The sequence below is a fragment of the Eumetopias jubatus genome, unplaced genomic scaffold (genome assembly GCF_037043125.1).
Source record: "Eumetopias jubatus isolate StellerSeaLion01/CBP00866 unplaced genomic scaffold, mEumJub1_p1.0 scaffold_16, whole genome shotgun sequence".
NCBI lineage: Eukaryota > Metazoa > Chordata > Mammalia > Carnivora > Otariidae > Eumetopias > Eumetopias jubatus.
The window spans coordinates 8,144,787-8,161,346 of record NW_028274822.1 but is presented as its reverse complement, the minus strand read 5'-3'; the positions used below and the strand labels follow the sequence as shown (position 1 = coordinate 8,161,346).

General features: G+C 37.6%; 1 protein-coding gene across 2 annotated transcripts in view; it reads left to right on the top strand.

Moving 5' to 3' along the window:
* DOK6 (docking protein 6) overlaps positions 1-16,560 on the top strand; it is a 360,407-nt gene that overhangs the window by 251,418 nt on the left and 92,429 nt on the right. The window contains exon 8 of one of the 2 annotated variants that reach the window (XM_088019411.1): positions 12,096-12,109. The exons of the other annotated variant lie outside the window; for it this stretch is intronic. Within the exon in view, the coding sequence (XP_087875537.1) occupies positions 12,096-12,109 (14 nt within the window). The remainder of the gene's footprint in view (positions 1-12,095; positions 12,110-16,560) is intronic. 2 annotated transcript variants of the gene reach the window in all.

Sequence of the window (16,560 nt, the reverse complement as noted above, 5' to 3'; positions counted from 1 at the left end):
TTCTGAGGTGCTGCCTTGGATGTCCCAGACCTCTTCCTGCTTTGTGTGTGCCTCTTGATTGTGATATAATCTGATCCTTAGTAAAGTCTCCTGACAACCTCACCTTTTGGGTTGCCTCACGCCCAATAGGCTCAAAATGTCTCATAGTAACGAAGTAAAATAAATTCAGAACAGAAGTTATGGTCTATTAATGTTTCTCATAAATGCATAATCCCTAAATATAAAATATTTTAGCAATATCTGTGGGTCAGATGAACAAATAATAAATAAAATGGATGTTTCAAATAGATGTTTATTAACACCCATATACCGCCTAGTTGGATAAAAAGAGCTGAGGAGGAGATTTTGCAGGGCCTTTCATCCTGATCATTAAATATTTAGGAATATTTTTTATGTGATAAATATTTTATGTATGCAGTGACATTCCCCAAAATGTGATGAGTGTATTTGTCAATATATAAAGAACTTAGGTAAGTTGAATTACATTTTCGTTGGCTTACAGAATTACTCCAAGAGTACATGAATCAAGAAGGATTTGATATGAATAATATATGTGTGCATTCATCAGATCATGCCACAGAAATTCATCTTGTATATTTATTTTTATTTGTTATTTTTGTTGTAATAAATGTAATTTGGGGGAAACGAGTTATTTCCTAGGAAAAGGCACTAGAATGAAAAAGCCTTTTTATCTGACAAAATTTGGCATTATGACATTATGCATTTCTCACATTAGGGTCATGTAATGAAGTGGTTTAGACTACAATATGAAATCACAGGCAATCGATTCTGGGTTAAAATTCCCCCGTGCAAGATAATTACCTCCTTTGAGTACCCATTTCCTCATCTGAAAGCTGGAGATTAATGTTGCCCAGTCCATGGGGTTGTTTTTAGAATTAAATGAGATGATGCAGATATGAAGGAAGTATCACAGTGCCTGACATGAAGGGAAGACATGATGAATAGGAGCCACAGTTTTCCTTGAATCCAATGAGGTCTTTTTTTTTTTTTTTTTTTTTAATTTAAGGCAGCATCTGAACTTGAATTTTCTATTTTAAAAGAGAAATGAGAAATCAGATCCCAGGGTGCTGCTAAACAAGTCAGCAACACGACCTGACACCTTTTCAAACTGAAGGTATCAGTTCCCCACCTCACGTCCTGTTTCCTCTGGTAGAACTGTCTGTCAGGCACCTGGTCAACCACTGGGCTGATGAGGAATGGGAAGCAACTTTTGACATTTGGCTTTGCAGATGAATGAATTCTTCCAACCTCACAGCCTTTGAAATAAAGGACTTTCTCTACAGTTATATTTGAAAGACCCATGCTTCATTGCTCTGTAAAGGGATTATATTTGAAATAAGTCAGATCAGGGTTTGAATCGGTCATGCAGCCATTGAAATCCCCCATTGACTTTCTTCTATTTGCTTTCCTGTTACCACTCTGAACCCATTCTACTTGTGCACGGTGATTTCTGAGGCTACTATATTTGCATTCATTGTATTACTATTAGGACAAATGGCAAAAACTAGTTCATTCAACAGAGCTAGAAAACAAAAACATTAGTAATTCTGCTGGAATTAACTAATTTATTTGTAAATGTAAAGTCTAATCAAGAGAAAAAGGAATGCTTCGGCAACATCATTTTCACTGCCAAATCCCAGTTCTATTCAAGTGGATTCATTTCTGTTTCCTCCAACCTTGCTGAGGAGGCTAAAAACTAATTTCTCTCTTCTGGGGAGGTCAGAGTGTAACACAGAACCCTCAAACCCCCACCCAGATGAAACTGTGCCTCCTGGAGGAAACATTCTTTCCTACCTGCCAGATCATTGAGGCAATTTGTAGTTCGAAGCCCACTTCATCCATATTCCTCTGTAAAGCTCCACCTTGAGGAGTTACCTAGGAAATTTTAGCTGGGAATGGTGCTATATGATGAGCACTATGGGGCCAGTAACTTGCAATTAACATTCAGTATAACTATAAATGACAAACTGTAAGTATGTCTCCATGCAGTTCTCACTCGGGTGTTTCTATATCTTCTTCACTATGGAAATGGTAAGAACATTAACCCCAAAGAGCCAGGGTTTATTCTGGTTTGTGTCTTTTTATTTGTATAGGTTCTGCTGACTCTACTTTATCCACATTGTTCTTTTCCTGTACTTGTCTACCTTAGAATGTCCCTATGTTTTCTCAGGACCCTTATTGTCATTTAAAGAAAATGAGATTTTCAGATTGTGCCTTCAGTTGCTCAAAGCTGCTTTAGACAGACCCTGAAAAATTGACAAAAATGTCTTTCCCTGGTTACTTATAATTTCTGCCCTAGAATGGTGTTTTGAATTTTGCTCCTTTTCTGAGAATAATTTGTGAATTATTTTTAATTTCCAAATGTATACCAAGTGAGCAAAACCATCAACCCCACCTCCAGCCACTGGGAAAAACTGTTCTGATTTCTTTCCCCACAGATTTGCTTTTCTCCAGAATGTCATTTAAATGCATGTCTGGCTACTTTTACTTAGCATAGTGTCTTTAGATTTTTCTGTGGTGTTTCATATCCAGGAGTTCATTCCTTTTTATTGCAATGTGAATATACTACAACTCCTTTATCCATTCCCCAGCTGAGAATTTTAAACATACTTTAGTTTCTTCCTTCACATAACTTGTGAGTTCTGGTATAAAGAAAAATTCTCTCATTCTTTCTGCACCACAGGCATTTTCTTCCAAGAATTTCTGGAATCCAATGTAGATATATTTCTGAATTTTAATCCCTATGTAATATTTTGTGACAAAAAGCTTTTGCCTTACAAAAGTTAATTTGTAAAAGTATTCATCAGGCCCCATTTAAAATCTCTTTCTCTGTGAATAAAACATAAGCTTTGAGAAATAAAAAAAGTATGTTAACAAAACAATAGAAAAAAATGGGAAACACATTTCCTGTTATACCTAGTAAGTGCTTATAAACAACAAAAAGTTACCTAGGGTACATGATAACTGTTTTGATAGATTTTATTATTAGTGGTATGGGAAGGCCAACAGACCAGGAGATGATTGCCATTGAAAAGATAATTTGTCGCTTACAGTTCCCAGGAGGAGGGGGCATGCCATGGCAGGGCAGGCCACATGGCGAAGTCCCAGGATTGGTCAGGAGGTAGAGGGAAGCAGGGACTGCAGGCAAGGGCCTTTGAGGAATGGGTAATGCAGGGTAAGCAGGATTAGGAGTGGGTAGTTTGAATTATTTTAGTGGGCTCTGAGACGTAGCAGCTGTCCCCAGTGTCTAGTAATTGGCCCTAGAGTGATTAGTATAGTAGTCCAGAGTATGAGAGCCCAGTAAGGAGGTGGCTGGAGATGTGGGTTCTAGATTGGTTGGTTTACATTTAAAAAGCATGGTTGCAGTTGAATTATTTACCATCTCTAGGAATTGGCTAACTCTGGGAGGGTCAGATCCCACAGGGTCAGCAAGGCCCTAGATGTCAAAGCGAAAAACACAGAAAAATGAAGATATAGTTTATACAATAACATGTTTCCTAAGTATATTTTTTGTTAAGAAATATAAGGTTCAATGCTCTTTAAAATCAGTAGGAAGTTGCCTTTTCTAACCTAATGTAGCAGAATTCCATGTGACTACAGCTGATGGGAATAAGGGCAGAGGAATATGGTGTCCACACTGAGTTTCAGAGACACTGAAAAGTAGATTTGCCTCTTTGTGCATTTAAAGAAGTTTGGGGTGCATGGAAGCAAAGAGTTGGAATAAGAGCACACAGCAGCTGATTGAAAGCTGAGGAAAATAGGCAATTTCCATACAGCATGAAGCACTGAGTGGTTTAATCCTCTATTCAGAAAGCAGAAACTCTTATGTGAGTTGGAAGTAACAATAGAGCACATTTTATCAAGAAAGAAACTATGAGACAGGGTTTGGAAATAACAAGGTAGTAAAATTGTTAGAAAAATTGTTTCTCTACTATTGTGATGAGGCCCCTATTTAGTTTAAAAAAGGAGGCATAGTTTAGGCCAGGCCATCAAGAGTGAGTAATCAATTTCTATTGTGTTAATAGCTTTATGTCTCATAAATAGAGGAGAACCTGCTTGGTGTTTTTGTACTGGTCATGAATTCTAGCACTCAAATAAGCCCAATAGTATTCACTATGAACACTTACTTCATCTCCAATATGCTGATCCTCTGTTTGCCCCTCATTGTTTAGTGTGACCAGAAACAGCATTGATCTGGGTGAATACTGGGAAGAGAATCAGGATGACCATCCAAATGGATACATGAATATACTAGACTCTGACAAAAAAGAACTCTGGAGACTGCTCAAGATCTAAATAGCTAAGACATTGGGAGTACCCAGTAATGACTTAATATATTTCAGGTCTTAATAATTCTTTAATCTTAGAAGAGGAAAGACTATAATTAAATCGTTGAAAGCAAAATGTAATCAAACCTAAAGACCTAGGCCCCATGCCATTGATGAGTGGTTATGTTAGCATTCTCACCAAAAAAACATGCTTTAAAAATTAAGCATGGAACCATGATTTAGGAAGTATGACACTTGTACTGATGGTGTTTATATTTTAAAACCTGATTTACATTATTAAGCATAATAAATAGCTACTGGCTTCCCAAGATGATAATAGTGTTATAATTATACTTTTGAGTGATCTCTGTGTGTGTATGCACTTTTTAAATTTTTTTTTACTTTTTTTGTTTATAAAAGTGTGTCAATGACCACACCTTATACGAGTGATCCCTTCACTAGTAAACTCAATCTTGTGACCCAACCTTTGCCTAGCAGTTTCCAGCACTTCCCTAGTGCAGCATATACTATTTCTATTACAGTACTTACTATTTCAGATTATTTTCATAGTTACTTATTTGTTGCCTGTCCTAATGATGAAGCTCTGGAATGCTAATACTATAACTTATTTGTCTCTGCGTCTTCAGTGCATGTACATATAAATGGATTCTAGAATTAATGGGTTTTCAAAGTAGTATAATTTTTTAATTGCAAAGAACTAAGCCTTAATGTATATTACATTTATTTCTCAAAAGATTTAAGTGACTGTTTTATTTTAGGCTAAAGTTCTGATGCTATAATACACTAAGATGTCCTTCATCTACTGTCCTTCATCTACTGTCAACAATTCTAATTCAAAGTGCAGAATTTACAAAGGTAGGATCTTGGAGAAGACAAATGTAAATCATCTCAGGAGGAAGGTAATATGCATTTTAGACCTAAAATTATTTCAATAAAATGTCTATTGCACAATAAAAAATAAAGAGAACCAGATTGAGATGAGCCAACAACTAGAGATGAAGGAAAACTGGAAGGAACAATGGACAATAATAACCAACCCAAAGAGACCCCCAGACTTCAAGATGCAGACACCTAAAATACATAAAGAGATAAATGACAAGATTGAGAATTTAGTCAAAAAAGTGGAAGCTATTTTAAAAGTGAACAAATAAAAATTTCAGACCTAATAAACACCAAGTTCCAGTTACTTTTCTCTTATCTGAAACGGTGTAAAACAGCAAAAATCACTATAATTATCATCACTCGTATTAATAAAATTATCATCATCATCACCACCTCTCACAATTCAGAGTTGACTGGGTTTAGTTAAGTAGTTCTTGCTCGTTGCTCTCACATGTGTTTGCAATCAGATGGAGGCCAAGGACAGAGTCTTCTCAAAGGCTTCCTCACTCACATGTCTAGAAGTTGATGTCATCTGGATCTCCATCTTCCCTGGGAAATACCTGGTGTACCTACACGTAGCCTCCTCAGCGTGGCCTGTACTTCCTCAGTATGATGACTGAACCCCAAGAGCAAGCATCTCAAAAAAGAGAGCATTAGGTGAAAGCTGGCTTTTATGAGCTACAATGAGAGGCCATAGAGGGTTACTTTTGATAGAAGCAGTGTCAAGAAAAATTGCAGGTCCATACGACACATACAACAACAGACATTATGAACTAATCAGTTGTATGTAACTGCAGATTAGGCTTATTTTTAAAAAATTAGTAATTAATGGGGGAAGAGATCAGAAGAAATATCCAGGGGGTCGGGGGGAAGCACAGAGAGACAAAAGGAAGAGAACATGAGAAACATACAGGATTCTTATGTTTTATTAGAATCCAAGAAGAAGAGAAGAGAGAAAAGTGGACAGGTGCAAAACTTCAAGAAATATTGGCCAAGGATTTTCAAAAATAACAAAGACATCATACCATACAGGCAGGAATTTCTACTAAATCTAAGGATGATAAAAAGAAAGATGCTCTTGAAAGAAACTGGCTATTTTCAGAAGTTACAGTGTAACTTATAGCTAATAGTTCAGTAGAAATTATGAAAGTCAGAAAAAAATGGAATAATACCTATAAAGTGCTAAAGGGAAATAACTGTTTACTTAAAATTCCAAGCTTAGTGAATATATTCTTTAAGATTAAATGTGAAATTAAAATATTGTATACGAACCGAAATCTGATATAATTCTTCCCCAGCAAACCTTCTTCAAAGAGAATACAGACATGCTGAAAGACATCTATCATGAAAAAAGACTGTTCCCAGATCTATTAGAAATGCAGTACTGACTAAAGATAAGTGAAAATAGTAAAGACATGAAACTTAGATGGCTAATTCCAAAAATTATGTGGAAATTAACATGGAAAACCTCATGTGAATTAGCCAATTCATCGTTGAAGAACAGGCTGAGAAGATAAGCCCTTCCAGATATTTAGACATATTATAAAGCTAAACTGTTTAAGACAGTGTAACATTAGCACAAGAATAGATCTCTGGCTATTGGAAGAAACATGGACTTTTTGTATAGATATCTGTTTTATGTCAAAGGTGGTAATGGAGAGCATTTGGGAAATAGTCTTTATATTTTTTTTAAGATTTTATTTATTTATTTTAGAGAGAGCATATGCATGCACGTGCAAGTAGGTGGAGGGGCAAAGGGAGAGAAATCTCAAGCCGACTCCCCACTGAGCATGGAGTTTAGTCAGTCTTTTTAATAAATGGTGAGTCAGCTGGATAGCCATAGGGAATAAAAAGTAACTGACTCATAATAATATTGTAATAATGTTATGTGATGACAGATGGTAACTACGTTTATGTGTTGAGCATTGAGTAATGTACAGAACTGTCAAACCACTCTGTGGTATACCTGAAACTAATATAATGTTGCATGTGAATTATACTTCAATAGAAAAAAGAGTGATCCAACCTTACAGAGATAAACACTAGAAGATTAATTATAGATAGATTATAGATTTAAAATATGAGATTAAAATAATATAATTTTTGGATTCAAAGAGAGGAGAATATCTTCATGATTTCAAAGGAGAAATTCCTTTTAAATAGAACTCTTAAAACACTAATAAAAGAGTCAGTATATTGGACTACATTAAAATTAAGAATATTAATAAATTCTGGGGTGCCTGCCTGGCTCAGTTGGTTATGCATCCAACTCTTGGTTTTGGCTCAGGTCAAGATCTCAGAGTCCTGGGATCGAGCCCTATCTTAAGCTCTGTGCTCATCAGGGAGTCTGTTTGAAAATTCCCTGCCTCTGCCCCTCCCTCCCCTCATCCTCTTTCTCTCTAAAATAAATAAGTAAATATTAAAAAAAAAAAAGAAGAAAAGGAAAATTAAGAAATTCTATTCATAAAAGACCATGGAGGGCATGAAAATTAGGCATAGTATGAAAGAAAATATTTGCAACATATATGACTGATGAAGGGCTCATATCCGGACTATGTAATGAACTAAAAAGAAGCAATAAGGAAAAGATGACCCAATACGAAAATGAACAAGTAACTTGAATGGGCACTGGGCAAAAGAGGATATCTAAATAATCAATACAAATAATAAGATCATTCACTCTTCTTATTACAAATTCAAGTTTTGATGAGATAAGATAGTCCACATTCAATTATGGCTAAAATTTAAAAGACTGGCAATACCAAATGTTAGTGAAGATGTGAAGCAACCGGAACTCTCACCCATTATAGTAGGAGTGAAATTTGTACAATAACTAGTCTGTCACTATCTAGTAAACTGGAACATATGCATACTCCATAACCAAGCAATCCCAGTTCTAGATATATGCTCTATGGAAATGCTGCACACATCTATCAAGAGACAGGACTCAAGTATTTATATATTTGGTAAGAGCCCCAAATGGAAATAATCTGAATGTGATACAGCAGTGGGATGGAAAAATAGTTTAGCATAATCAAATAATGGAATACTTCAATAATAATGAATGGCCGACTCTATACACAGCTACATGGATGAATAAATATCATTTTCAGGGAGGAAAAGAAGCCAAACACAAAAGAATAAAACTGAAAAATCAGCAAGACTAAACTACAGTGTTTATGGATGCATATTTAGATGAAAAACTAAAACAAAAACAAAAACAGTCCAGGAAGTTATTGCCAGAAACAACTGGTTAAATCAGACTGTAGAATGGAGAGGTGGTAGGAATTAGGGAACAGAAAATCCTAGGATGCTAACTATGTTCTAAGTTTTGATTAAGTGGTAGTCATACTCGTGTTTAATTTCTGATACATCATTGAGCTCTGTTTATATTTTATCTCATTTTTTCTATACATGCTTCTTACAACTAAAAGTTGTGAAATAAAAATGTGAAATAAAAAATATGAAAATATTACAATTATATTTCTTAGAAACTTGTTATTTTCAGACATCAAGATATTCTGAATCCTGTTTCAGAATATTGAAAAGTAGAACACATGATAATTATATAGTGCATATCTGTTAAAATATTTTGTTATCATGATATTAGACCAGCTTTGAACTCATTATCTTTACCTCTCAATTTATTTTTATTTTTTTATAAATTCTTTTTTTAAAGATTTTTTTTATCTATTTATTTATTTGACAGAGAGAGAGAGACACAGTGAGAGAGGGAACACAAGCAGGGGGAGTGGGAGAGGGAGAAGCAGGCTTCCCGCTGAGCAGGGAGCCTGATGTGGGACTCAATCCCAGGACCCTGGGATCATGACCCAAGCCGATGGCAGACGCTTAACGACTGAGCCACCCAGGCACCCCAAAACCTCTCAGTTTTTTAACTGAAAGGACAATTTGCTAGGTAATAGGATTATGACAAGTGGTTAAGTCAGGAACAGTCTCATGTTTACATTTCCCTTGTGATCCTACATGTTAATTCTAAATTTAAATGTATCTGAAAAATAGAAAATCTTAATACAAAATGCAGATCATTTAAATCTAGGTTACCACTGGCACAGAATATCAAATTTGATTGATTTCCTGAAGGATAGACGGATATGAGTTTATACAGTTGAAAGTCTTCATCTTTGACCATAATTTACATGGACATAATGCTCATCAATTCATTTATTTCTTCATAGAGTCACAGATTTCACAGTTGTTGGGTTCTGTTTTTTTAAATAAATGAGCATGGCGATTTTATTGTTATGGTCCCTTAAAACACTACTTCTTGTAATCAAAATCAAAACTTCAAAAGATTTCCTGTAAAGCAGTTCATCAAGAGTAACAATTTTGATCAAATGAACACAGTTTAAAATCTAAAGAAGTGGAATAAGTTAATTCCTATATAAAGGACTGAAACAACCAGAAAGAAGGGATTTTTCTTTTATTCTCAGAAATGACCTGTATTCAACCTGCCTGCCCAAAAGTGTATTTGTAGATTCAGCCTTGAGTTTCTTGTAATTTCTGTCCTTGATATTGCCTGTGTTCACCAGCACAAAGGTGGTACACAAATTCCAAAACTTGTCTTTATAAGATCATACATAAGAAGAGCCTATCCTCACATACCCAGGATATTGTACAATGTCTAGATTAAAGTGTTCCCTCCTATGTTATTGTCAAATCACTTTAATAAGTGTTGTAAAATATATATATACCTGGGGTGCCTGGATGGCTCTGTCGGTTAAGCATCTGACCCTTGATTTTGGCTCAGGTCATGATCTCAGGGTCCTGGGATTGAACCCTGCATGGGGTTCCCCACTCAGCGGGGAGTCTGCTTGTCTCCCTGTCCCTCTGCCTGTCTCCCTGTTCATGCTCTCTCTCTCTCTCTCTAAGATAAAGAAATAAATCTCTTTTTTTTTTTAAGAATATATACCTAAAGTCCTTGTCTGGAAGTTCCTCTCTCCAACAAGCATATGTATTTCTGGCACATAAGTACACACAAAAAAAATGTGCTTATTTATTTGAAGATGTTTTAGCTTAAGTCAAATATTTACTTAAAGAATGAGAATTTTTTTTTTATTTTAGCTTATCTTCTCTGCAAATGGCAGGGGCTCGATGAAGTACTCACCAAAGACTCCAAGGTAGCTTGCTATAGATCTGGCTAAAATTGAAGATAGAAATAAACATAAGGTTTTCAGTAAAAACATGTTTATGACAATATAAATTACAAAACTAGGAAAAATAATGCTTTGGTTATCTAAAACAAAACAGCTAGTATAAGTCATTTTCTCCATTCACACTGCACTGTGGCAGGCAGGGCACGTGCACGTGCATTTTCAAACTGCAATAAGCATTTTCATCTCTCTGTCTTGACACTAGTCATCCATCAAAAAATGCTAATTATATTATTTCTTTCCTAAGCTGGCTCCCTTGGAAGGAATTTTTAAAATGCAGTGGAAGCATTATTATGAATTTACTTAAAGTATGAATTTCATACATTTACTGCTGAGAAAAAAAATAAAATAAATATCCACCAAAAGATTATTTTTCTTGTGTGTGAAAAGACAACCTAAAAATATGTCTTAAAAGTAATGTAAACAGCACTGTCTTTTTAAATAGAATGAAGTGAAAGGATCAATGAAAGTTTATACTCAGTAGTAAGAACTATGTGTATCCTGGATAAAACCTGTTTGATCTGTCTTTAAACTTAAAAGCTTAATTTATGAGAGAATTTTTAGACTGCAGAGGGTCAGCTCAAGGGTGTGTATGATTTTGGAATATTATGGTAATGTGGGGGAAATTGAAAGCTTCCTCAAGAAAGATAAGGTGTTGTTTCAAACCTCTTTTAAATGGAGATCTTAATTTAATTCCACCTCATAAAATGAGATCATGTTTGGGTCTAGGTGTCACTTTGGGTCATTGTTGAAGAATATTGAGATTCTTAATATGTTCTTCAGGGAAGAAAATGATGCTTTACACCATTCACACTTATACCTTTGAACTTGGGTCCATATTTACAAAAAAGGTACTTTCCAACTAAGTTATTATTCTTATCTTCACATGAGCGCCTTCAAACAGCCTAGCAACACCTCATTGACATAGAGGACAGCAGTACTGAGTGTTAGCCTGATGTTTCGGCCTAGACGTATTTTCCTTTTGATCTAAAGCTAGGAGGACGTTAAGGACCCACTATAATGTCTTCTCCCCAAAATGCCCATCTCCTAATACTTCTCTCAGAGACTTGACATGGACCAGACCAGCCCAATATTTGAATGTACCCAACATCCAATTAAAAAAGCACGGCTCTTGAATTTCTCTGCCTAGTCATTATCACAATTTTCTGGAGAATCCTTCAGTCCTGCACACCAAAAACTCCTTCTCCTGTGGTATTCATGGCTCAGGATACAAAATATTTGGGTAACATTTGTTGTCATATCCTGTCGGACTTAGCCAAGAGCTAACCCTCCTGCCCCAAACACGAGATTATATGGCACTAGTTTTCATCTAGATAGACTCCATGACCTAACTCGAGAACTCTTCTAAGCCAAAGCCTTGGTGTGTTTAAATTTTGTGCTATCTTTCTCTTAAGATTATAGTCTACAAAACATTTTTCTTCTGCTATCTAGTTCCCTTTCTTTGGGTTCTTATTATAAAATATTTTTTAAAATTTCTAATTTTAACTAATATGCAATACCCAAGATCATCTGTTGACACACCTGGGCAACATACTTTGATACTATGGGCAGGAGCTGAGCTTTGGAGTAGGTACATCATGCACGCCAAGTGCCGTATTTATTATTATTATTATCAGTGTCACCATCCTTATTATCGTTCATCACAGCAACCTTATTAGATGTACTGTCATTATTTTCCTCATCTTGTAAATGAGAAAATGGAGAGTCTGAGAGAGTAAATAACTTGTTATGAATTAAGTTTGGACCCAGCAATACAGAAATTACCTACCACTCAAAGAATTTGGGGAGAATTCAGTGTAAGCGTTCCTTAAAGAGGTGTGGGTGTGATTATGGAACAAACATGGGGTGGTGGGCATCCCAAGACTAACAACAGAGAGAAGTTTTTATCTATTCCGTGCCTGAGGGAATAAGGAAACCAGAACCCAGAGAGAACTTAGATCACTGGTGGATGGATGCTTGCCAAAACCACAGTGCTAAGACAGGCAGGAAAGGGTGGGGGAGAATACCTCCTGTTCACTCCCCTTCTTTTCTGGGAACGCCCCACCCTTTGGCCAAACCAGAAGGCAAGCAAGGCTGGGCCTGTAGAAGTCACCCTCCCAGGGCACAATGCCAGACATACGCTATCCAGAAAAGGACAGAGGATTGATATCAGCATAAATAGAGAGCAATCAATACATTCAAGTCACGCAAGTCATGAGCACATCCAGAAAATTCCTGCCTGAATCCGGAACTCTTCTTTTCCACTAGAACGTTTAAGCGGTAAATAATTAGACTGTTTTCTTTGGCGTGTGTTGACATTAATGGCAAAATACTTCGTGTCTCTAAAGTTAAATTCAATCATATTTATGTTGAATTAAAATTTAATAACAAATATGCAGCAAAAACATCCAAAATGACAGCACGGGATTGTAACAGAATATATATCATTGTTCTATTTACTAGTAAAACGGGTTCAAGTGAACCCTGCAATAACATAGAAACTCTAAAGAAATTAGAAATTCCCACTAAAAAAAAAAGTTGTTTTCTTACTCTTGGCACCAAGGTAAATTGCCATGTTTTAAATAGAACCCCAGAGAAAAATACATAAAGTCACCCAAACCAAAAATCAGAAACTAAGACTGTCCATTTATTCCAATCCTGATCAACTATAAATATTTTTTTTGCATTTTCTACTGAATATGCAGCAAGCTGACCATAGGTATAGTAATGGGCTATTTTGCCCTCCATTCTAACTATATCATCTCCATGCTCTGCTGCACTAAATATAGTGAAACTTGTATAGGGGAATATAGCACAGCCCCTGAGAACAAAAATGAATTTCAAAAAAGGCAACATTACCAGAGCTATACAATCAAAACCTTCCACTGCAGGAGAAACAGGCTGAAAAATGACCTTTCCATGAGCTGGTGAAATAGCAAAGTGGTTCTCGTCCCCTTCTCAAACACGGTCTGTGTTGCTGGAAGCAGAGGGCAGATTTCCCTCCGTGGAAAGTTAAAGCAGAGCTTTACCGGGGGGAAGCAGTTTTTCACAGGCAAATTCTCTTATGGGGACAATTGCTGGTTTGACAGAGCACACACTAGGGTGCAGTTGGCCTGTCAGGGGCCTTGTGGGTCACAGTTTGAGACCAGGAAACACCATCTCCAAACGCAGAAGATGCAGCATCATCCAGGATAGAGCAGAGGCTGAGGATACTCAGAAGCACAGCAAGAGGGCATTTGCTAAGGGGGATGTTTTAGTGTTAGTCTCCAGATATGGTATGCTTTTGTCAAACCATCTCTCATAATCACACTAATAATATCTTTCATTTCAAAGTGCTTGACAGTTTCCAAAATGCTTTCACATTTTGATCCTCCTAGCAATCCTATAAAGTGCGTAAGACAAATAGTTTTATAGCTGAGCAGCTGAGACTCGGGGGTCAGGTGACTTTTCCAAAGCATCGGAGCTGAGCCCAAGCCCTTGGGCTCCTCATCCATGTGTTTCCCCAGGGTGGCACCTGCCTCCCAACACATCGGCTTAGCTTTGCACATTCTCCTTCCCTCTGTTAGGGGCCCCCAAGTGCCACTCAGTCTCTTCACCCTGGTCTTAAAACCTTTACTACTCCCTTTGATGTAAATTGGAAAGAAAGAAGAGATTTGCTTTTCAGTTCTCTTGTTTTCTACCTTGCTTATTTCTTCTCCCCTTCAATTTGTCGGAAAACCTAATTAAAGTAGCAAGAGAAATAACTGTTGGGAACTGAAATGAGTAATCATTCCCTAGGTGGGAAAAAAACAGTATGAATTATATAAACATAAGATATCTTTGTAGCTCCAGCATTTAGAATTGTAGATAACAGAGCAATACAAAACATTATATAATTGAGATTCTATAAACATCCTTATATGCAATAAGAAAAAAAATGAAATCATACAGATACAACTTAGCAACAAATGATCTTTTTATTCATAGAGAAGATAGCATTTCAAATGAGCACTTCATGGAGCTTTAACAACTAGCAAAGCTGAAAGGAATATTTTTCACTAAGATTGCTTTGATCCATGATAGGTATTTACAGCATGCAGCCAAGGGCTTTGACCATTAAGAAAAATAAAATAAAATGCATACTACTTGAATCCCCATTAGGTCTCAAGGGTAAAAGAGTAAATTTCTCTCAACTACTTTCCCTATGGCATTTTTATTCCATTCTTTACAACAGTTGGTGCTGGGCTGAGACTGGTAGAAAAGATTCCCAGAAAGCCCACCTCCTTGGGGCTTCCACAGTTTGTCATCCTGAGCTGACCAGGCGGCCAGAGAGGACGCGGAGCGGCAGATCATCTGTCTTCTCTCTCTCTCTGCCTGGCCACTCATGCAGAGAAGCTGGGGAGCCCCCAGGGGGGCCGGTTCTTAAATGAGCTGCAGCAGGTGCCTTGACCAGCTCTTGCCACAGTTGTAAGGAATGTTAAGGGGGCATGTCTGTAAGGCAGGATTTTCCTACCTCCTTTCCTCCTCCTGACACACCAGGAAACTAGTATTTCCATACAGCCCTCTGACATCACCGTGGTCATGGCTCTCACTCCCACAGACTTGAAATTGCCCCCTCCAGAAAATCAAAACTCTGTTTCTCGAAATACCTTTCAGTTACATAAGTCATTAATTTCATTCCGACCACCAGCCTGCCTCAACTCTCTTGAAGGTGCTTAATTAACGATTGGAGATATTTCTGGAACTAGGAAAGGAATGGATGGGGGCCCAGGCATGGAGATGTGGACCAGAGGCGGCGGAGAGAGCAGGAACTCCACGCAAGGAGAGCCAGAATCTCACTTGTGTAGTTTTTCCAAATCACCACCTGTCACCGCGCAGACTGTCCTACACCGGGCCAAGTGCTTGCACACTGTGAACGATAGATAGATAAATGTGGAAGGAGTGAACCAGCTAATGAGGATTGGATCCCGTGAGAGGGGTCTGCGTGCTTCTGGTTCTCACCTACATTGGATGGCGCAGGAAACCATCCCAGGCTCGCTCTGAAAGCACTAGTCTCAAACTTAGGCGTGCAGAAGTCACAACCTAAAGTGTTTATTTAAAATACAGAATCAGGGGCACCTGGGTGGCTCAGTCGTTAAGCGTCTGCCTTCGGCTCAGGTCATGATCCCGGGGTCCTGGGATTGAGCCCCGCGTCGGGCTCCCTGCTCGGCGGGGAGTCTGCTTCTCCCTCTCCCACTACCCCTGCTTGTGTTCCCTCTCTCTCGCTGTGTCTCTCTGTCAAATAAATAAGTAAAATAAAATAAAAATACAGAATCAGTCCGCATTGTCTGAAGCCTTATGGAATCCATCACATGCAGTAAATTCTACCTCACATTAAACAAAATGGAACAGAGGTCTGGAAAATTCAGGAAGAGGCTACAGACCCTGCCAAGACTCTCCTCACCTTCTCCTGAGTCTCCACCACTGAGCCGCTAACCCTGAAGCACAGTCTCAGGGACCAGCGGTCTCCTCCTAGCTTAAGTCACTGAACGGGCGAATTTGACTGTTCTGGCATAAATCATCCTCTAGGCTCAAAATCTAAGAATATGTTTTTTTTGGTTTTGGCTCTTTCTCTGGGTTTCTGTCAATGGCAAGACCCTCTTCAGTAATAACACCAATCAAAGTAAAATGCATTCATTTTACTCCATACCCTCAAATGATTGTGAAAGCTAGGAACGATATGGTAGAGGAACTGGAAAGAGTGTGGGCAGAAACTTGGAAAGATTTTTCCTCACAAATGTATGGAAAGCCTGTAGAGCTGACCAGAGGACTGGATAATGTGAGATCACAGGAAATGAAAACCTTTACCAATTAGTTTCACAGGCAAGGGAGTAAGGATGTTGCTATTTGAAATTGCAACTATTTCCCAACTATGGCTGGCTCTAGAATTTTAATACAACTCAGCTTTGGGGGTGTGGCATCTTGGTAATATACTGGTTTACCTCCCTCACTTCTTCTGTTTTATATAGTATGCCCTTGAACAGATAGCCAACTTACATGGCCTTAAGTAGTTAAGGAACCTCAGATCAAGTGCCGTCTGGTCTGGTCTGCCCCACATTGCCTGCTGCTGAATCTATCCATTTGGCCTTTTGGGGGCATATACTGGCACTTTTCACTAGATCCACTGATCAAAGCATTTTCCTTAATCTTAGAATGCTCATATCATCTTCTTCAAACCC